Genomic DNA, 22,855 nt, shown 5'->3' with positions numbered 1-22,855 from the left:
CAGCTGGATCAGGCATGTGAAGGGAAGGAGGTCTCCATACATACTATACATCCATCCATTTCCTGTACTGCTTATACTACACAGGGTGGCGGGAAGCCTGGAGCCTATCCCAGGGGACTTGGGGCACGAGGCAGGGCACAATCGCACACACACTACAGACAATTTAGACATGCCAATCAGCCAATAACACAAACCCCCAAAGCACGGGAAGAACATGCAGACTCTGCTCACATAGTACAGAGGTGGGAATCAAACCCCCAATGCCTGGAGGTGCGAGGCAAGCGTGCCACTGTGCCTCCGGACCAGGTCTAATAACCCTTTGTCTATAGATTGTGTTTCTTTGTTACAGTTTTCTATTCATATTAGTGAGGTCTGTGTTCCAACTCTTGTAAAGTTTAGTTCTGATTAATTCAGTAAGTCTGGTGGATGTTAAAAAACAAGCGCAGAAAACGTGACGAGTTCCTCAAAACCTTCAAAAAACACTCTCGAACCCTTTCCTCCAAGAGCACGTCTAGATGTGTTCTCTTCTTCTATGCTGTTACTGAATGAAGTGATAGATGAGCCATGTTGCACACGTTCATATGTAATGGTCTCTTACACTTGGAAAATTTTGGTCAGTTGTGTCCGCAGCCAATTCCTGTTCGATCCTGATATGGGTCTCTGTGTTGTAGTTCTAGCGTTCTCTGCTCTTCCTACAGTTATCTTACTCTTATTTCTGATCACGTGTATTGAACATGAGTACAGCTAAAAGGCCTCATTTACCAACAAACATCACTGTGAAAGCCTGCAAAACAATTTCATGCAATTTCTGTAAAACAAACACAAAAACTTTGAAAACATTTGCGAATATTTTTTCTTTGGTGATTGGTGCAGCCAAAAATGCTTAAATTTTGGCTGCACCAATCACCAATGAAAATTCTGCAAAATCCTGTACGGACTGATTTATGGTGTATGATGTTAAAAAAAAATGACTGTTAACTGTTACATACTTTTAATCCAGGAACAGGTTTCAAACTGGTTGAACTGAAGAAGAATAAACGGAATTGTGGGGGAAGACAAACAAACAAAATTACTTCCATATGCAAATCATTTCTTTATACATGTTTTTTTATTACAGCAGTGATCACTGTACAACATTTCAGACAGTAACACTAACTCCAGCATCTGAAAAAATACAAATATACAGTTGAGCCATATGTAATTGAATCTTTACAAACAAACAAACAAACAAACAAGACTTGAGACTTGAAGGATTGCATGACCTTTCCGCTATGAAATACACTTTCATATTGGGATTAATGAGAACATCATGTATGTACTCACTTCAGTAAAATATACACTTCAAAAACAGATCATCACAAATAAGCAGCCAAAAACAAAGTCCAAAATGATTACTACCTTGGTTGAGTAACAAAAAGTAATACTGTGACAAAAAAATACAACTAATATAAAATCTTTTAAATACAATGATAATAAAAATTTTTAAAAAATGAAAAAAATTACTTGTCTGAAAAACTATATAACTACACCTTTCAATACAAAAATAGAAAAAAAAAACAGGATATAAAAGTCTAAAGAAAGAGTATGTAGGATGAAAATATGAGATGAAAGACAACGGCTGATACGGTGCAACTGTACATTACTTTCCTTGCTCTCTGTCTCGCAGCGAGCCAAGCAAAACATGAGGCAGCTGGACCTGGAACTGACCCGAAACGTTACGGATAAGAAAATCCTAGCAGCCTGAGAGAAATAAAATAGAACGTTGTCACCTCAAAAAATCCTAGTGTATGTGAGTGAACGAGACGGCTAATTTCTTTTCCAGATGTGCTCCAAACAACAGTAAGAAAACAGCACGTCTGTGTGACGCTACTAAGCAGCTACTCCTTTTTCTTTTTACCTCGCAAGACTCCACAACCCCCCACTTCTTTTTATTCTATTTGCTCACAAGACTGAAGCTTGAAAATTCACAGGTCAAAGTTCACTTGTAGACGAAGCGAAAGTAACCGTCTTTCGCATCCCGTGTCCTTTCCCCTTCAGTGAATTTCCGCCGGATGAATTTTATCCGCTACATAGTTTAACATATGTAGGACGATACGATACCTCAAAAACACAAGGGGTCAAAAATGATAAATCCTACAGCTAAACCATATATATTGGCACCTCTGCGATTTATATGTTAACAGGGTTTTCCATTATGGTTGCTGAACAAACCGATAAAAACATCATCTCGCGTGCACTCTTACACCAGGCTCTGCCGTGCTGTCCGAAGCTATCACACATAAATATTTATCAAGAGTACGAGTCTTTGACTAGACAAGTTCGGTGATATGCCTTCTGAAATATAAGACTTCAAGCAGTCATCACTGGATATCGTGATGACTATATGAGACGTATTCAATTAAATAATCCATAAACCAGTGTCGGTTTTTCAAGTGTAATTAAAAGCAGGAATATTCCAGTAGTCATGCACTGAGATGAAACAGAACAATTCCAGCTCTACCAATACTACACTTCCCAGAAGCTACAGGCTGATAACTGAGTCTGTAGACAGTCCCCCTCCCCCCCAGTATTTGCCAGCTTTATGATGAGCTAACTGTATTTTTGGTTCAAGCACGGAAGCTCCAGCTCCTCTGGAAAGGCTGCAACGACTTCTTTTTCAGGGTGAAGAATGTCAGCTGGGGTTTGAGCTTCTGAGGCCTCTCGGGAAAAATGGCAGCTTCGCTCTCAGGTGTAGGGAAGCGTCTGCGGTAGATGTCAGGATAGGATCTCTGGAACTGAGGCCGAGGAAAAATATGAAAAGATTAGTAGGCAAGATGTCAGAATGTCAGAGAAAACAAACCGCTGCAGTTGAAACAACTCAATAACAACAGGTTGGAAAGCTGTATCTGCTCACTTTTGACAACTCAGACATGAGTTGATATTTTAAACCAAAGAAAACTGGGATCAAGATACATATGCTTTAAAAAAAAAAAAAAAAAAAAAGAAGCCCTAATCAGATTTTTTACTTCTGCTTTACTTTTTATTTTATTCATTGTTCCCTTTCTCTTCCTTTTCTTTCCTTCCTTTTTAAATAGTCCATAAAAAGAGCTCCCTTTTGCTATTATGACCTGCTGCAAACGAGATGCATAGCTTCTGGCAGCGTTCCCGAGGAATCTTAACTCGCTCATCATGAGCAACGGCCTCCAGTTCAGTAATATTCTTGGGTTTGCGTGCTGCAACCGCCTTCTTCAAATCTCACCAGAGATTTTCTATGCGGTTCAAGTCAGGCGACTGTGATGGCCCTGTAGAATCTTCCAGGACTTCTCCTGCAACCAAGCTTTGGTGGAATTTGAGGTATGCTTGGGATCATTGTCCTGTTGGCCGGTCCAATGACGCCCAAGCTTCAGATTCCTTACAGACGGTGTGACTTTTTCTCCTAGGATTTCATGATACTTCAATGAATCCATCTTGCCTTCCACACGCTGCAGGTTTCCAGTGCCAGAGGATGCAAAGCAGCCCCAGAGCATTACCAAGCCACCATCATGCTTGACTGTGGACAGAGTGTTCTTTCTTCTTTCTTCTTCCTCCAGACATACCGCTGATCCATTGTGCCGAAAAGTTCCAGTTTTATTTAATCGCTCCACAGAACAGAATCCCAAAACTTCTGTGGTTTATTTATATGACTTTGAGACGACTTTTCTTGTGCTTTTGGGTCAGTAGTGGTGTACGTCTTGGAGTTCTGGCATGGAAACCTTCTGTGTTTAGTACGTGCCTTACTGTGCTCACTGAAACCTCACTCCAGGGTTTTTCACAACCTGCCTTCTCAGAAATCTGGTTGCAGCCGTTGTTAGCTTCATTTTTCTTTTTTGACAATAAACCTGCTTTGAAATGGGGGTTGAATAATTTTGATTGCAACTGCACCAGGATATACTGGAGGACGTATTTAATCTCATCAACCCCAAACGTACAGCCAAAGAAAGTCAAGAAGGACTTGCATGGCCTGGCCAATCTCCTGATTTGAAAGCTATTGAATATTTATGGAGGGATTTTAAAATTGAAATTCCATTAGAGAGACCCTAGTAACCTTGCGAAATGAAGAGGAGTGAAGGAATGAGCCAGAACTGAACCGCAATGCTTCAAAAAGCCAATTACGTTTTGAAGCTGCAATTGCCAATGACAGCTTTGCAGCAAAGTACTAATGTAGTTCATTTGTGGTGTCCGAATACATTCTTCCTATCAATTTCATTTGTTAAATATTTTTTTAATGCTTATGAATACATACTTTTTTTGCACCAAGTACAAAGTCAAAAGACATCAGGTGTGTAAATTTGAAGTGGATATAGTATATGCACAGGAAGTATATTAATAACAAAAAACAAGTGTCTGAACACTTATTTCCCCTCACTGTACATTGCTAACAAACTCCTTATTGTCTTCCAATGAGGGTGGTGAGCTGTTTAAAAAAAAAAAAAAAATGAATCCATTATAATTAACATAGAAAGCTCTGACCTGTTTCAGTTTCTTCTTCTTGTCCTTTATCGACATGGCCTTGTCGTGAATGATCCCTTCTAGTAGCTCAACTATCGCTCCCTGGGAGCCTGTGACTCTCTGCTCCTCAAACTCCTGCTTGCTGATTTGTCTGCAGAAAGTGTGCGCTGGCGATTCCAGCGTAGAGTCTGTGTCTGCACCTGCATATTTTATCTAATAAACACGCAAGAGTGTGAGGAGACTCGCAGCTTTAACGAGATCGGTCATTCTTCCATGTGATTCATCCACATCTCTAGCTAGCCATGATCGCTCTCTAAGAAAGCACCGACCCCCTTTTTCCTTTTGGATATGATACAAATATCTGGGTAGCAAATACTGGTCAAAACCTGATAACAGTTTGACGTAGGTGAACGTCCTGTTCGCAACATATAATAGAAGTTTAAGTGGTTCCTTATCGATCTACGATGCCGATTTAATAATTCAGTTACCTGATTTTTAACAAAAGTAAATTTATAATCAATAGTCGATGCAAAATTAATAAAATATACTGGATTCGTTTAACCATATGGCCGATTCATGATTTAGATTTAATTGTACCGTTTTAGAATTAGACTATGACCGATATAATGTAATGGGAGCAGAACTCAAACTGACTGCTCAGAATGGTCAGAATATTGCACAGTCAAGTGCATAATTACTGGCACTCTTCATAATATATTAAATAAATAGTAAAATAAACATTGTGCACAATGGCCTCATTTATCGGTCTTTTAATAAAGCTGCCTATAAAAGTTTGCGGAAACTAAACCGAAAGAAAAATATCCACTGTATTTACAAAAGTTTCGGTAACATCAATTTAGTTCATAACCTCGTGCGCCTGTTTAATGAATTCATGCACGGCATAGCTGATTTGCATTTGGTGACGCCCACAAAACGGCATGAAAGGCAAAGTTCACAATGCAAAAATATGATTCTTACATTATTATTCGTATGTTACACGGCGTAACGGCACCAAAAAGGCCAAAATCTGTAGCCAAGTAACCGAGCGACGTGTGTGTGCGACTCTCGGCCAGAAATCCCTCAACACCCTCCATGAAGCCATGTCACACTAGGGACTATACGACTCATGTTTCTTTTATACGGCGTCATTCGTAATAGAATTACTGGTCTTCTTTGTCTTCATTGATGAACTTGTGTTGGCTTGTTTTCTCAATTTGACATTTTTTCATATTTCTGTAGTTAAAGCCATTAATAGGTAAGGACTGAGTTTCACAACAGTTTCATTAAATTTGTGTGTGTAAATAAAAATATACAAGATATTTCGACTTGCCAGCGTAATCCTAATAGAAAAGTGCAGTAACTTCTTGTGCTTTATATGATTTGAATCAGTTTGATTGAGGTTTACATTAGTTACACATAAGTTTGCACGAGTAGGATACGAACGTTTTCCCAAAATTACAGGATTTTCATGAATACCAAATTTCTTTTGTAAATGCTCATATGAACAATTTACAAATAAATTCGTTCTTATCCAGCTCAATTAATGAGGCCCAGTGGTGTTTCACTGTTGGTATGTATGGACACCTGATCATCACACCCATATGTGTACCTTCCCCAAACTGCTGCCACAAAGTTGGAAGCACACAATTGTTGAGGATGTCTTTGTATGCTGTAGCATTACAATTTCCCTTCGCTGGAACTAAGAGGCCCAAACATGATCGCACCCCTGTGCACAAAGCGAGCTCTGTGAAGACATGGTTTGCCAAGGCTGGGGTGCAAGATCTCGAGTGAACTGAACACCTGTGGGATGAACTGGAACACCAACTGAGCACCAGGTCTCCTCACTAATGCTCTCGTGGCTGAATGAGCACAAATCCCCACAGCCATGTTCCAAAATCTAGTGGAAAGCCTTCCCAGAAGAGTGGAGTTTATTATAACAGCAAAATCTGGAATGTGATGTTCAACAAGCACATATGAGTGTAATGGTCAAGTGTTCACAAACTATTGGCCAAATAGTGCATGTTTCACACAAGTTACAAGTTATAATAGCCTTTCTTGTTAAAACGTGCCAAAATTACACACATGCTTTAATAATTTTTTTATATAAATGCAAACACAAACAAATTGCCTCTTGAAAATTTTATACATGCACATGGGAGTCAATCACTCAGTAACAAAGCAAAGAAGCCTGACTTTGTGTACTCCTGTTTATAGCATGTGTGTATGTATATATGTGCGACCAACCTGAGCTCTGCGCAGGTGGGACAGATGCTCCTGCACAGATCTCTGCAGCTCGGCGGGGACCTTCAGCACGTTCTCATGGTTGTCCATCATGAAGTTTACGAGTTTGGTGGCCAGCAGCTCATCCAGGTCCACTTCATCAGATGAACATAAAATGCAGCGAGAGAAAGTCTGGACCATCTAGAAATGAGGGGAGAAACGGCAATCTGATCTGATATAAAAGCCTTCCTCTACAGCTGGTAGAGAAAACCGTTCTGTGAGGAAGTGCACATTTTAAAAGGTTTCGGAATATTTGATAGCCATCTAATTGTTCATTTGTTCTATAAGAAACCGTCTGAAGGAAATTTTGCTGATACTGATATTATTAAAGTGAAGCGCTCGGCTAAGCTCTTTGACAGGACTTACAAGCGTCTCATTTTTTTAGTGATGTTAATCAGTATTATAATACTGGCCTTTGCAATACGCACATCACAGAAGCCAGTGAGAAGCAAGTGAGCACACTAATGCTAGCTTTTCATTGCTTCCCGAAAAAAGACAATGGGAAGTCATTCGTTTTCAGTGGAGAGTCGTAATGAGGTTATGAGGTGCACCAGAGTGGAATTTGTCTAATCGGTTTAAGCGTGAACTGAAAAATAATTACACTGAGAATACACCTCAGTGTAAAGTACACGCAGGGAGTGAGTTATTAAGTGCTTTAAATCTCACGTTAACTACGTAGTCACTCAATCGGAATACATTTATATGAACTCAGTCAGGTTGATGAAAAGCTAAGTATAAGTAAACATCTAGGCTCATATTAGAGAGAATTAGGAATGTAAATAACCAGGGTGCGTGTTCCGATGGTATCGTTAAGTGGAGGGAGATGGTGATTGTTGCAGGCTTTAGTCATCAGGCGCATTAACAGCTGCAGCTTTCGCCGGTTGGCTGGAGGCAGGAGGAGGCAGCAGACCTGCAGCGCCTCAACCACAATCTGCCGGCGTGGAAGAAGTCCTGAACGGAGAGAGGGAGGGGAACGTGTAAGATATCAACACTATTCAGTTCCACCTATCAGTACAGGATTTACAGGATGTGCTTTGGATGTTTTTAAAATAATATTGGCAATTAAGCTTAACAGAATTAATTCCTTTTATGAGCTAAGGTGCAAGGCAAATGTGCTGCTATTTCAAAACTAAAAAGAAAAATACAGATTACTGTAATCTGATCAGCCCAACCATATATCATGTGTAACTCTGGAAATGGCCTAAATTTGCAGAATAAACTAATCCTCCACAGTTGAGCTCATACACCTTGTAGAATCTGCAAAATTTTACTAATATTTATAAATAAATAAAAATAAATAAATAAAAAAAGAAGAAATAAAGGAATAAAAAAGGGAGAGGTACAATTAAAATTGCATTTTGTTTTTTATTTAGTACTGCCCTGAACAAGACACAATAACTATCTTTACACAAATAAACCAGTTCAAAAGTTTACACACCCTTGATTCTTAATCCCGTGTGTCGTTACCTGGATGATCCACGACTGTGTTTATATTTTGGGAGAGTTGTTCACGAGTCCCTTGTTTGTCCTGAGCAGTTAAACTGCCCACTGTTCTTCAGAAAAATCCTCCAGGTCCTGCACATTCTTTGCTTTTTCAGAATCTTCTGCATATCTGACCCCTTTTCAACAGTGACTATAAGATGTTGAGATCCATCTTTTCACACTGAGGACGACTGAGAGACTCGTATTTATATCACTGTAAATTCTTTTTATTCTGTTTAAAGATCTTATTTTTTCATTTAGTACTGCACTTCAGAAGCCACATAAGATATTTACATGTTTCCCAGAAGTTTCCCCCTGGCTCTTAATGTATCGTGTTGAATTCTTGAGCATCAGTGAATGTTTGCACCTTTTGTAATTGTCATCAGTGTGAAAGATGGATCTCAACATCATATAAACACTACTGAAAAGGGGTCAAATATGCAGAAGATGCTGGAAAAGCAAAGAATGTGCAGGACCTGGAGGATTTTTCTGAAGAACAGTGGGCAGTTTAACTGCTCAGGACAAACAAGGGACTCGTGAAAAACAGTCATGTCATTGATCATCCAGGTAACGACACACGGTATTAAGAACCAATGGTATGTAAACTTTTGAACTGGTTCATTTGTGTAAACTCAGTTATTATTGTGTGTCTTGTGGACTATATGCAAACATCTGTTATGTGAAATAGCTTAATTAGGGCAGAACTAAATAAAAAACAAAATGCAATTTTTATGATCCCTATTTTTATTTTTTAATGATTAACATTTTGCAGATTCTGCAAGGTGTATGTAAATTTTATGACCTCAACTGTATGTTTGATATCGCTGTCCTTTGTATTTATCTTATACCCAGAACGCTGACAAAAATTTCATATAGCTGGAATGTCATCAGTGGCTCCTTCAATCTCTGGAAGTGTTCGGCTACTGTTCGAAAAACGTCTCGCTCAAAGCCGGAATACATGGGCTGATTTCTCTCATTTCCGTTCGGCCCTGAAACAACACAAGATTTCGTTCCAAATCAGAAATGATTAAAAAGATCAAAAAACAGAAAATAAAATGTACAAATATGACTACTTCTTCTTTTTTTTTTTTTTTTTACTTACAATTTGCCAGGCATTTCATTGCAGATATAACCCAGTGAGGAAGGTCCTCTGTAAAACAGCAGATGGCACCAATATCAAACAAATATTTATATACAAATATCGAAAAAAAATTCAAGTTCATTTTAATCGCATTCTCACCTGCTTTGTTCTTCAGAACAACGATGCCCTGTTTGTTGACACTAAATATGTTGTAGACAATGTGCTTGGGACTCAAGAGCTTGGCATTGAGAACACCGTCTAAAGACTGGAGACCCAGAACGCTCTGTAAACTATTCAACAACAGTGTTAAAATATTTTGGGGAATCAGGGGTGGACAAATTCATCATCTAAATTTATTAGATAGCTCACCAGGGAAGTAAAAGCACCAGTGTGCTGCCCAGTCCCAAGTTTTTGCTGCCCAGTAATGTAACAATGAATGACAAGACGTAGTTAACTACTTAAGTGCATTAATATAGACTACGGGAAATGAACAAGTGTATGTTTATTCTTGTCTTCTAACACAGATGATAAGAGTACATTGTGTTTTGCAACAACAACAAAAAAAAATCAAGTTTTGTCTATGTGAAGTGGCGCTCCGTCATCGACTGGCATGTACAGAAATTTTTGATTGGTCAGAAGGCAGACGCTTCACATTAAATGGATTCAACAAAACATGTTTAATAAAGTAAAACGTATAATCATTTTTGTGGTGACTTTTTTGTTAGGAGACATTTAATTAGCATTTATGGAAGGAGTCTCGATTGCTGTATACTGTATAACCGTATAAAAGTTTGCATGTTCCGGTTTCTCGGTAAAAAGACATGCTCAATTTTTTAAGATGGTGAGAGAGCGAGAGAGATAGAGAGAGAGAGAAAGTGGCTGAAGAAATGACTGTGAGGGAATAACTGTTTATAGTGACTAGAACATAAGAACAGGTAATAATTTGTCTCTTGGATGTTCCACAGCATTGAATCGTAATATAAAAACGGCGAATCGCTGTGGTTTAAGCAGAATAACAAACTCCAGATTGTGCAGTTATACAAAAATAATGCACCAGCTTCACGTCATGCTGCAGCACAACCCAATACCCCCCTCCCTCCAACGTGTATTATTTTCACGGTCTGTCATGTGTTATTCGTTAAAGGAAAAAAAGAAGAGAAGTAAAGATATTTGTGGAGTCTGGCTAGTGTCTTTAACTTGTCAGCATCTGTAACCGTGAACTGACCACCTGTAGTTAACATGAGAGTTCAGCTTCGCACTCAGTTTCGTCAGTGTTTCATTCCTGCGTGCTCCTAATTAGACGTCGACCGTTTGATCGGTTTTGTCGATTAATATGCACCGATAAACCGCTTGCTGGAACTATCGGTTATCTGCAAAAATCCACTCCAATAGTTTTTCCCAGTTGCGGGAGCGGCTGAAAAGGGTCCGCTATCATTATACAGTGCAAGAGCGGCCTCTAGAGGCGAAATAAAAACTGTCACTGATCAATTTTGTTGTTATTTTAAGTAATTTTTGATTCATTTTGGTGGTCGCTATTTTTATTAGTTATTTGGAGTGTTACTTGTAATAAAGTTCAGCAATATTTTACTTTGAGTTTTATGTTTTCACTCAGCATCAATTTTAAAAACTATCGGTTGATTAATCGTTTATCAGCAGGTACCGCACGACTTAGTTACGGGTATCGGTACAATCCAGTATCGGGCGACCTCTATTCCTAATTCAGAAAAAAAAAATGCCTGTAATCCATGCACGCTAATTAATCCAGCTAGTAAAAACTATTCTACTGCCTAGATGGCGTGTTCATTTTTAACATACCAAATGAAATCTTTTGTTTTGGGAATACCCCCCCCCCCCGGCAATTGAACTTTTTGTCCACCATGGCGAGCACAAATGAAAAAAAAAAAACGAACAGCCTGGACATGAAATCTGCTTGTCCTGGGCTACTGATATGTCCTCCCCTGAGAATACACGTTATGAAATGTATAGGCATAAAGACTATGTATTATCTTTTGCAGATTTAATACTTACTGGTTCAGAGTCATTGACTTCCATATCTGGTCCTCACGCTTTGGCGTGATGTCTCTCCTCCGAACCAGCTTGCACTCAGGAACTTCCCCTATGGCAATACTGTGCCTCTTGTTCCATGTCTCAGAATTCTAATAAGAAAAGAAATTCTGTACTTGTCTCATATGTTCTCACACAACCTTTAATACGTTTTACATATCCGATCCTAAATCCTTTACCAAAACAAGTGGCTTCATGGGTATTGTTGAGGGCACTCGTGAGTCGTCACAGTCATCCCATCGTAGTGTCTGCGGAACAAAGTCTCTCTGCGCCAAAGGCATACGCTGAGGGACGGGCTTGAGGGGTGACTGTGGAGGAAATCTGATACGACAAAAAATAAATAAATAAAATGTACATACACCTCATAGGACAAAAGACATAAAACTAACTACAGATCAGATCAGCACCTGTATAAACGTCCGTTGTCGTCAAAGTCTTCTTTACCAAAGCGTCCTTTGACATCTTCGATCACATGGTTCTTAAGGAACTTCCTCAGCAGCTGTAGACACTGATAGCGGGTCACCTCAGGCCCAAAGTTCTGGTTACGCTTCAGCAGTTCGTGGAGATAATCAATGGCCTCTGAGCCGGTGAAGCTGTTATCATAACTCCGGAAATGAGCCCAGTGTTTTTTCAGTGGCATCCCTCCACGGAAAAGCTTGATGGTTTCATTCCACTGAAAGACAGAAAGGAAAGGTTGTGATGGAAGGTATTTCTTAAAGTCACTTGATTTTTGGTGATGTACCCAGAAAAACGATCCATTGTGCTTTCAAGACTGCAAAAACAAACAAAAACAAAAAACAGCCAGTACTGTGCAAAAGTCTGGAATGCAAAGAAATGCTGTACAGCAAAGATGCCTTCAAAAATAATGAAATTAAATGTTTCTACATGAATCAAAATAATATAAAGAGCAGTAAACAGTAATGAATTAAACAAACTCAATATTTGATGTGACGACGCTTTGCTTTTAAAATAAAATTAGTAGTCTCAGGTACAATGTGTGCAGTTTTATAAGGAAATGAGCTGTAAGTTTTATTTATCTTGCAGATCCAGTCTCGGTATTTTTTGTCTGAAAAGTGTCTCTTACCTAATATACTGCTTTCTTTACCGACATACAAACATTTTTCTCTAACATTTCATTTTGTGCTGGAAATCTAATGTTTTGAAATGTAAAATGCTTTTTGTACTGACTCGATAATCAAGATATCAAGAACATGCTGCTGACCAGAACTACACAAAACAACAATGTATTTTTGGGTAAGCAGGACTGCAGACTGCCACACTAGCTTAATATGCTTTAATAATTAAACAAACAAAAATGTACAATGAGAGAAGAAAAACACTCTGAAACTGAAAACACGGAGCTCGGTGGCAAAAATCTTCCATGGCCTTCTTCGTTAACAGTTTTCTAATCATGGTTTATGAAAGCGTTGCCAGAGCTTTAATTTACGCTTTCAAACTTTTCGTTTGCACGCCGCAAATTTGCGTTCGCAAGTTTGTGGGCGGGGCATAACAGCAATTTTCTCTCATTGGCTAGTGAGATTTGGACCGATAGGAGCCTGATCAGGAAGTCGAGACTTCAGTGGAATGAATTTAGGAGAGCGTTCTGGATGCGGTTCACTGTACAGTTATAGTGTTTGTACTTTGTAGTGGAAATTACTTGCTTACTTACTTATTCAGCATAGTAGCTCGTAATTAACATTTGACGTTTGGGTAGTCTCATACGACTATTTTTTTTTTTTACGAGATGAGCTCTCAGGATCGACGCCGTCATCATCATCATTCTCCTCCTCCTCAGCTGGACACTCGAGCTGTCGATCCAAATCTCACTAGCCAACGAGAGTAAATTGCTGTTAAGCCCCGCCCACACAAGAGGTTCGTGCCAGAATGGCGAAAGTAAACTTGCGGAGCGTAAACCAAAAGTTTGAAAGCGTAAATGAAAACCCATTCACAGCGCATTCACAAACCGTGATTAGCGGAAACGAAGTCTGAAAATTGTTAGCTTAGAATGCTGTTCCTTTGAAGATCATGTTCGATTTTTGCCACAGTTTTCAGTTTCAGACTGTCTCCTGTCTCAAAACTCGTTCTCTGTGGGGAAGTGTTGCTTAAATGCAAAGAAGTTTGTTTGCTGTCCAGAGTGAAGTGCATGCTCAGTTGGAGGCTAGTCCAGTGCCCTAGCAAAACACTAGGAAGTTTCTTCAAATAAATTAACCTTCAACCAGTGTAGATGTTCGTACACTTTTTCAACACGCCAAACATTTTTAAACAATGTGTATATAATGTATCTGCCACTCCATGCACATTCCAGTATTTGATAAACTACAGATTTTCATCTTGCTTTGGAAAGGTTTTGCGGGGCATCCCGGGGTATACTCTAGATTAAAAAGTGATTCTAATATCAGATATCTCCTAACGTTACTTGATGTTTGGTGAAGCATCTATTGACAGGAGCATTTTGGATTTTCTTTTATTCGTAAAAACTCACAGGTTTGAGTTAACTCATGCTATCAGGAAACGTACTATAAACACCGAAAACTAGTATCAGGTCATAGTATTAGATCCTCAGTCATAGTATGTGATTGGTATGTGACACGTACGTGACACGGTGCTAAACAACCCACTCTGAGATAAGCCTGACAGCTACACATGTTATCTTCGAAGAAACAGGTCAGATGCCAGAAATGTTAAGATTCAAATGTTTAGATAAACACAGACTAAACAAGACACAAAGGGTGTTGGGGTTGTTTTCGTGAATAGCTGAAAATCCTTTGTTCATGCCCGAGATGTGATTCAGCTGATGTTCTAAGATAAATCATTGTGGTTTTTATTGCCTAGCACTGTTCAGAGTTATGAATGGAGAGATAAAATAAGATGTACCTTTGTTGAATACAACATTTTAAAACACTACATTCATTTATACACATGCTAGTAACCAGCTGAAGGATCCATCCATCCATTTTCCGTACTGCTTATCCTACACGGGGTCGTGGGGGAGCTCGGAGCGCAGGGTGGGGGGACACCCTGAACGGGGTGCCAACCGATCGCAGGGCACAATCACAAACTAATTTGGAAATGTCAATCAGACTGCAACGCATGTCGGGAGGAAGTCGGAATACCAGGAGGAAAACCACGACGCATGGGGAGAACATGTAAGTTCTGCACACACTAGCCGGCATTCAAACCCCCAAACCCAGATCTGCGAGGCAAACGTGCTAGGCCACCATGCTCCCCTCCCCCACAGCTGAAGGATCATCATCATAAATGATAAACATCCTCCACTGACTATATGGGATTGCTTCACTAATCATCCTTGGCTCCAAATATTCTGAGGCTAGATCATTAGTAATAACATTTTTAAAAACTTTATTTACAGGAAAATTCCATCCTAAACAGTACTTAAACAAATTCATCTTCATGATTAACATGTGCTTCTCAATGGTGCCCAAGACTTACTTTCAACAAAATGACTTTCACTTTCATTAACAGTTTTCTTCTTGACCTACAATGTGGTTTGATAGTGGGGCCAGTGGGATTTAGCCCTCAGTCCTCATAAGTGGTAATTCGCTGGTCGGAATTACATCACGTCAGAAGCGTATATTGTTTAATTCGGATGCTGTGCACAGCCATGATGAACTGATATCACTCCATACACGGAGAAGGAATTTGTAGTTGAGAAGTTGACGAGTTGGGAATTGAGGAATTGGGGGGGATAGGGGGTTTTTATGACTTTTACCAATTGAAGCTTGGGACTTACAAGTTCTGTTAGCCGACCTCGCCAGAAAAGCATTTGAAACAGCGAACATTTACATAAAATTTGTGTCATTTCCTCGTGCAACAACCTTCCTCCAGCAGAAATGATGTACGAAGTCCAAACACAACTGGCCAAGGCTATGCGTCTCTGCTGCCACCTGCGATTGGATCATTTGAGATGTTAATACCAGGTGCGAACAGGGCCGTAGTTTGTCCGGCTCTCGTCTGAACACCGTGCTAAAACAGACCAGCTTCCAGAGCTTCAACTTTCTTTCAACTATCAAGCCGAGCCGAGTCTTTTCTGCAACACTGCATAACTGTGTTGTAAAGCTGCATTGCATTCTGGACCTTTGAGTCCAACATCTCCACAACTTCTACACTGGATTTCACATTAACATGAAATTAAAACATGGTGACGGAGAAAATACGCATTTGCTCTTTTGTTTTCCTACGAGCCAACCGCAAAATCTGACCATTATCCCTTATGTTTGAGACTATTTTAATAACTCCAATTAAAAACCATTGTACCTGAGCTAGTAATTAGGGCTGTGATGGTGGCCATGGCAACCGCACCACCACAGCGCCAAACCTTCTACCTGCGTTAGTGTCACACCACACACCACGTTAATATTTCTGCTTGAGTGGGCACTATGACAGTACAAAGTACAACATTTGGTATAAAAGTGTAATAATAATAATAATAATAATAATAATAATAATAATAATAACAACAACAACAACAACAGTTGCAATATTCATTTGTATTTATATATTTGTCATATAACAGGAGATTTTATGTTAATACACAAATTACGTAATCATAATCAAATACTTTATTTGGTTTTGTCTGTTAGTTTGGCACAGGTTTGTTTGAGCGCAGCAAAATCCAGTCAGGTGAATTCTGCGATTTCACTTCGGGTTCTGACGCTGCGATGGATATTGTTGGGAAACCAAATGTTACATCGGTGATCTGGAAACATTTTGGATTCGTGCCTAATGACAGAGGTGAACCAAAAAATATGGATGAAGAATTATGTCAGCTTTATGGAAAAAAAAAGAAAGTGTTAAACGGGCAAACACTACAAATCTCAGCAGGCATGTCACTTACCCGTGTTTTTTTAGTTTATTTAATATTTAGATTTGTAACATATTATTTAAGTTACCGTCCTAATGGTATTTCTTTCAAAGTTTTATAGGCTTGTGGAACTACACTTGTAAAAATTTGAGATGCACCGATGTATCAGCCGATAATCAGTATCGGCCGATAAAGGCTATTTTTCCCGCTATTAGTTATCGGCCGATAGTTTAAAAACATCCGATGATCAGGGCTGATAATATCCCGTCAATCAAAAGAGGGCGGGAAAACACATCAAAGATGATGTCTCTTGTGTGGAATGACGACAAAACTGCAGTTTGTAATCTCTGTAATCTCTGCATTGCTAAAATTTTGCACCGGAAGTGAGCAGCAGTGAAGCGGGAGTTTCGGTGTCGAGTCTAATACCCCCCCCCCCCCCCGCGCTGCTCGTGCTGAATTAAATCACCAGTACACTGTTGAAAGATTTAAATGAAGAGGAGTTGACAAAAAGTATATCGGCTATTGCACAGAAAAATATATTTGTAGAGTAGTATATTTCATATCCAGTTAATGTTAATATATAAAAGTTGATATTATATTTTACCAGTTTGATGATAACGATGAAGAAGAAATGCTTGTGTTAGTGGAGAGTGAATGTGAGACTAACAGGAGGTTTTTCAGAATTCAGTCAATGTTAATATGAATTAACATTCAATAAGTTAATAATCTTACCTTAATCTTCAGAATGTAGTTCATGTGTTAATGTTAATTAGAGTAAAGTGTTTTCTGTTTATGAAACCAGTTACTGTCAAACAACTTGCTGAAATGGATAGAATAAAGTTTTTATTTGTGTTTCCTTCAGAATTGTGAAATTAATTATTATTCATTTAAAAGAGGGTATAAAAGGCAGAACTATCGGTATCGGCCGATATCACTCTGAGTAATCGGTTATTGGTATCGGCTAAGAAAATTAGTATCGTGCACCTCCAGTAAAAAATAAATAAATAAATAAATAAATAAATCGTCAGAGAAACATCTCCTCTCCTCTGCAGGTCAATCACAACACCGTATCCCACAGCGCCCTCAGGGTGTTTCTCAATACAACACACATTTACACATCAAATATATATGTTATTTTATATTTGTTTGGTCATTAACCACGGTGGTGGTAAAAAGCTGCCACCGTCACAGCTCTACTAGTAACGTCTCCCAGTGATGTCACTGCAACACTTTAAGGTTGCACGGTACACCAGTACTACGATACTATCGCGATACTAAAGCTTCAAAATACCGCCGATCCCGCTGTATTTTTTAAACGGTAGTATCGTCAATACGGTAATACAGTAAATAATGTTGGAAGTGAGCCAGTTAATACCATTATCGCTAAAATGAGACATACACTACTTGCAGAATACACAATGGTTAGTCATACTTCATTTAACCCAAATTCTTTATCTTAATATTGAAAGAGTTCCTGTTTGCTAGTATGCGAGTTAACGTTACGCTAACTGCTTTGTAAATACTAAAATTAGCCAAAGCGAGCTAACGTTACGCTAACCACTGTGTGTAAATACTAAAATTAACAGTGTTCGCTAGTAAGCGAGCGAACAGTTACAATTTTATTATATTTTGGAGCTCGTTTCAAATTCATTTATATATCCTTAATGAAGATATCATTCTTCGTTCTCTAAGAACAATTTCCATTTGCATGATTTCATTGCTCTAAGGAATAATAGATTAAATATGTGGCACATTGAATTAGTTGTTTTCCAATTCTGTGATTGTTCTTGAGTTTTTCCAACAGCCAGTTATTAAGTCTCATTAATAAAGTATTCAGACGAAACGTCAGTTTGTCTTTACATTTGTATCTTTACGGTATGGCGACGCTTCAGCCGGTACGGTACCGGAAGACACGTCCACGGTATCGTGACACCCCTACAGCACACAGCCACTGATTTCTCACAGGAATCATAAAAATGGAGAACCGACCAACAAATTAGCACCACAATCACTAAACACATCATAAATATTACAGTGTAAACATATTTAATGTGTGTCAGAGAGGACCTTTACTTTAAGGCTACGTGACTAAACGTGACTGGAGTTTGAAGCTCCAGGCGAAAATAGTCTCAGACACTGCTCGCACAACTCAACAGAAAATACAGCTCAGTTACTGACACAAACTGAGGAAAAATATACATTTCATGTGGGGAATACTTCAGGACAGTTCACTGTTCGACTTTAACACTGAGACGCAGGCAGCTTTCTGTATGAGAGAGCTAGTGTAAACACCAAGCTTAGCTAATTAGCCACAGAAACTACTAGATAGTGAACTGGTAGAACTTTAACTTCAGGAAAGCTTAGCTGATTATCAACTCCAGTAATAAGAACCCCCCAAAGCTGGGGAACTGCCTAGCTTACTCAAAATTAAAGTTTTAGGGTTAAAAAGAAAAAGAGAGAGACGCCGGTGTTATTTGACCTGCAAATACTAAAGTTATTCATAAACTCGAACCACGAAATTAACGTTAAACAAAATAATTTGACAAAAGCAAGAAATTACTAGAAAATTTGTTGTAATCAGTCACTCGCGTGCCAGTGTTAACGGCGCGCGTGCAAAACTTACCAACTTTGTTGCCCTGTACGGACCGGGGCCGATCATATTCCCATCCATTTTTAATCCTGTCGTTATAATTAACAACTTATTAAACTACATTACATTAAAACATCGGTTTCGTGTCCATCAAACTTCTTCGCATTTACTTCCTAATAAAATTGTTGAACAGGGAGGCACGCTCGGTTTTCAAACTGGACACATTGTTTCGGGCAACGTGATTGGACAACGAAAGATCACGTGCCAAACCGGTTGCGCCAAATATGGTTAGGAGGACTTCCGGGTCAGCATTAGCAACAAATGCACAAAAACAAACGTATTGACAAATAATTTATTTTGTTGAATAAAAAGGCACAATTTTTCCATTTAACAAAAACTCAAGTATATAAATAGAGCGCTGTAAAGATTACAAAATACATAAATACAAGGACTAGGGGAAAATAACAAACAGTCTCCATAGATCACTGGCATATTTGGTTCTTTGAAGAACACCAATGCCTCAGTCAGACTTTTTTTTTAAAAAAAAAAAAAAAACCAACAAGAATAGCCACAAGAATATTAAGAAGTTAACAATAAACACTGAAAATAAAATTTTTCCAAAAGCTGAAAACTCCAAATTAACCCAGCTGTCACGTTTACCACATTCAACCTAGGACTCAAGCGTAGTTATCAGTCATGCTCTTCATTGGGGAAAGGGCCCAAGGTTTGCTTAAGGAACCTACCAAGTAAAAAGCAGACCTTTCACTGCCCTTTCAAAGGCCAACAGCATTAAAAACAAGTACCTTCGCTCTCACGATCCATGTATTTAGTTAAACCAGCAGTTAGGTCATATTTCAAAGGTGGGCTTAAAATGTACAATCGAAGGGTACATTAAAATATCGTACCCCATAAACATTTCAGAACCCGAGTGAAGACCGTACAAACCAGGATCCACATCTTCAGTGTAAAACCACATGTGCTAGTCAAGCAATATTCATTCAGTGAGAAAGTGGCATTCCACAAAGTTTTAACATAAAACACAGTGGGTGAATTTTCTGAAATGGTTAAAGGAAACTAAAGAAAATTTAAAAAGCTGCAGGATCTTCACTTATGGGTAACGACAGAGTACAAAGTCCTTATTCAATCTTCTTGTGTGCACGGTTTAGGAAGCATGCTCCATTCTGAAGGACTTTGGGCAATCTCTTGCCCTTGGTATATGCATGGTAGTAAAAATTGAGGAAAAGAACCAGGAATATCAGTCCATACAACCAAATGATGTAGAGGAACACTGGGAACTGGTATGGGCAGTCTTTCATGAAGAAAAACTGGCCGATGTGGACAGTCACCATCAAAAACTGAACCTTAGGAACAAAATTTAGTTAATTTCAGCACAAAAGATCAAGTCAGCTTGATTGTAGTCTAGATATGGTTTGTAGCAGAATTGAGACAATGACTTGTACTATAAAGAATCATGACTTACTAGCTGAATGGTCGTCATGTACTTCTTCCACCAGAGGTATTTCTGATAGGCTGGGCCCATAGCAGACAGGGCATAGTATGTATACATGATCACATGGACACAGCAGTTCAGCAGGGCATGGAAGGTTCCCAGACCACCTGAAAAAGAACGGGCAGATCTCGTCATTTCTCATGGGATAAATTGGGGGTGGGGGTGGGTGAAAGAAACATGACACCCAAATAAACTGACACTCTACCTGCAGCAAACTTGACTCCAAACCACCATGTGAAGGGCATGATTGAGTGATGGTACACATGGAGGAAAGTGACTTGGCTGTTCTTTTTTCTCAGCACAAAGAAAATCTGTCAAAATAAGGGGGAGATAAGCAAGTTAAACAAACACAACAACAGCTGAAAAGCAAAAATATGCTAACAAAACCTAGCACTTACAGTATCCAACATCTCGATGAACTTGGAGAAGTAGTACAGCCAGCATGTCCATGCCATCTAAAGAGTACAGACAGTTGGAATGCATCATGACGATATATACACTTGATAAATGACTTACAGAACAAAAGACAGTTAGGTTTTTGTTTTGTTTTGTACCCTGAGAGCCTGTGGTGAGCTGGAATAGTCCACAATGTCACACCTGTATGAGTAACCATTGGCCCAGCCAGACATGAGAAACTGGAAAGGAAACAAAAACAAATTGCTTAGATTAACATTATAGTGCACACAAACCCACACCCTTCCACACCTTCATTTTTTAAAAAAAATCAGGTTCTCAATGACAGCTCAAGAATTCCTTCACCACTCCCATGGGGTTTTACAATAGAAAACAAAAGTATTACAGTTACTTCAGTCCATTAATTCTTGCTTATGGCCAAGATCATGAATACCTTATCCAAGTACTTAAACTACAAAGGGCTTACTGTATAATCATTACAGGCACAGAATCCATCATGGTTACCTACCTCATAAATCATGTAGAGAGAGAATGCAACTATGCTGAAGTTGTAGATGATCATAGGTTGCTTGAGGTCAAAAGGTTTACGGTTCTCCATCAGACGAGGTCCGAGCGTTGTGACAAAGTAGATGTAGGAAAGGATGATCATGGTTTGAGGGAACGGGGAGGACATAAGGAGCCAGTCCTCAACTCTTGGGTCTACAGAGAAATACAAAACAAAAACGCTTCAGTTTGCAAAATTCGTAGATTAGCTGGAAGGCTGGATTAGAAGAAGAAGTCCAAAACATGAACAAACTCACCTGCTTCTTTAAGCAACTCATCATAAAGCAAAGCAGCACTTGAGGTCAGTTTGTTGAGCTCCATCCTCTAAAAGATGCTTACTTGCGCCTGAAACAACAACAACAACAACAACAACAACATGATGTCACTACACAAGATGCCTCAAAACTGGAAATTCACCAGTGATAATCAGATCTGAGGAATCTCACCAGAAACTTGTTTTGAAAACAAGAAAGCCCACACTGAATCAGATTCCTTTTCAGACACTTTCTCCAGAAAATACAAACTGCATCAGAAAATTCTGGAGCTCAGAGTGCATGAACTAGATTTTAACCACCAATCCAATAAGAGCCAGACAGAAATATTCAAAATGAGCAAGCAGATGATGAAAGCGATGGTGTTACGCCTGAACAGGGTCGACAGGTTGCGCACATGCTGCCACCCAGGAAGGGAGAAGTGGGCGTCTAAAACCGCTCCTGGGTTTTACTCAATCATAACGTCTCCCAGCAACAGAATAACAGCACGAGCCATGCTCCATGCTCCACGCGGCCGGGCTTTTAAAACACTGACTGGCTTCTCGAAGGCGTTCAACCAAACTCAACGACACTGCTGTAAATAAAGCTTTAAAAACTCAACATACCTCGACGGTTTTTGCCTCGTCCCGCGTGACTTTTAATCCCACGTTCCTCCGTCCTCTCGCTAACAGGTGTAAATGAGTACTGACTCACAGGACACGACTACCTGCTCTAAATACTAGCGCACCTGTGCCGAGGCCCCGCCCACAATCTGATGGGCTCGAGCATGAAAGAAACTTCCGGAATTTGGACCGAAACTCCATTCAGTAGCAATAGCGCTCTCTCTCTCTCTCTCTCTCTCTCTCTCTCTCTCTCTTTGTGTCTCTCTCTGTTTCTCTGTGTGTCTCTCTCTGTCTCTCTCTCTGTCCCTCTCCCTGTATCTCTGTCCCTGTCTCTCTCTCTCTTTGTGTCTCTCTCTGTCTCTCTGTCTGTGTGTCTCTCTCTGTCTCTCTCCCTGTCTCTCTCTCTCTGTCTCTCTCTCTCCCTCTCTCTCTCTTTGTGTCTCTCTCTGTCTGTGTGTGTGTCTCTCTCTGTGTCTCTCTCTTTGTGTCTCTCTCCCTGTCTCTCTCTCTGTCTCTCTCTCTCTCTCTTTGTCTCTCTCTTTGTGTCTCTCTCTGTCTCTGTGTGTGTGTCTCTCTCTTTGTGTCTCTCTCTGTCTCTCTCCCTGTCTCTCTCTGTCTCTGTCTCTCTCCCTGTCTCTCTCTCTCTTTGTGTCTCTCTCTGTCTCTGTGTGTGTGTGTCTCTATCTCTCTGTCTTTCTCTTTGTGTTTCTCTCTTTGTGTCTGTGTGT

General features: G+C 39.5%; 2 protein-coding genes across 3 annotated transcripts; both read right to left on the bottom strand.

Moving 5' to 3' along the window:
* Window positions 1–509: 509 nt before the first annotated feature.
* depdc1b (DEP domain containing 1B) lies at window positions 510–18,936 on the bottom strand. The gene is made up of 11 exons (XM_053645317.1): window positions 18,820–18,936; window positions 11,782–12,047; window positions 11,554–11,695; window positions 11,339–11,466; window positions 9,470–9,600; window positions 9,332–9,379; window positions 9,078–9,218; window positions 7,532–7,698; window positions 6,712–6,888; window positions 4,489–4,680; window positions 510–2,774 (listed from the first exon to the last, which is right to left on the bottom strand). Exons 1-11 carry the CDS (start codon window positions 18,865–18,867, stop codon window positions 2,607–2,609), a joined length of 1,608 nt encoding a protein of 535 aa, XP_053501292.1. The 5' UTR covers window positions 18,868–18,936; the 3' UTR covers window positions 510–2,606.
* Window positions 18,937–18,983: 47 nt separating this feature from the next.
* On the bottom strand, window positions 18,984–22,501 carry LOC128620373 (elongation of very long chain fatty acids protein 7-like). Of its 2 annotated transcripts, none has more exons than XM_053645318.1 (8): window positions 22,131–22,501; window positions 21,511–21,598; window positions 21,219–21,409; window positions 20,851–20,931; window positions 20,695–20,751; window positions 20,502–20,607; window positions 20,267–20,403; window positions 18,984–20,147 (listed from the first exon to the last, which is right to left on the bottom strand). In XM_053645318.1, exons 2-8 carry the CDS (start codon window positions 21,572–21,574, stop codon window positions 19,923–19,925), a joined length of 861 nt encoding a protein of 286 aa, XP_053501293.1. In that variant the 5' UTR covers window positions 21,575–21,598; window positions 22,131–22,501; the 3' UTR covers window positions 18,984–19,922. The 2 variants fall into 2 exon arrangements, with proteins under 2 accessions (XP_053501293.1, XP_053501294.1); XM_053645319.1 differs by lacking the exon at window positions 22,131–22,501 and adding an exon at window positions 21,700–22,110.
* Window positions 22,502–22,855: the final 354 nt, after the last annotated feature.

This window comes from Ictalurus furcatus, chromosome 16, assembly GCF_023375685.1.
Source record: "Ictalurus furcatus strain D&B chromosome 16, Billie_1.0, whole genome shotgun sequence".
NCBI classification, from domain to species: Eukaryota; Metazoa; Chordata; class Actinopteri; order Siluriformes; family Ictaluridae; genus Ictalurus; species Ictalurus furcatus.
This window is presented reverse-complemented; position numbering and strand designations above follow the sequence as displayed.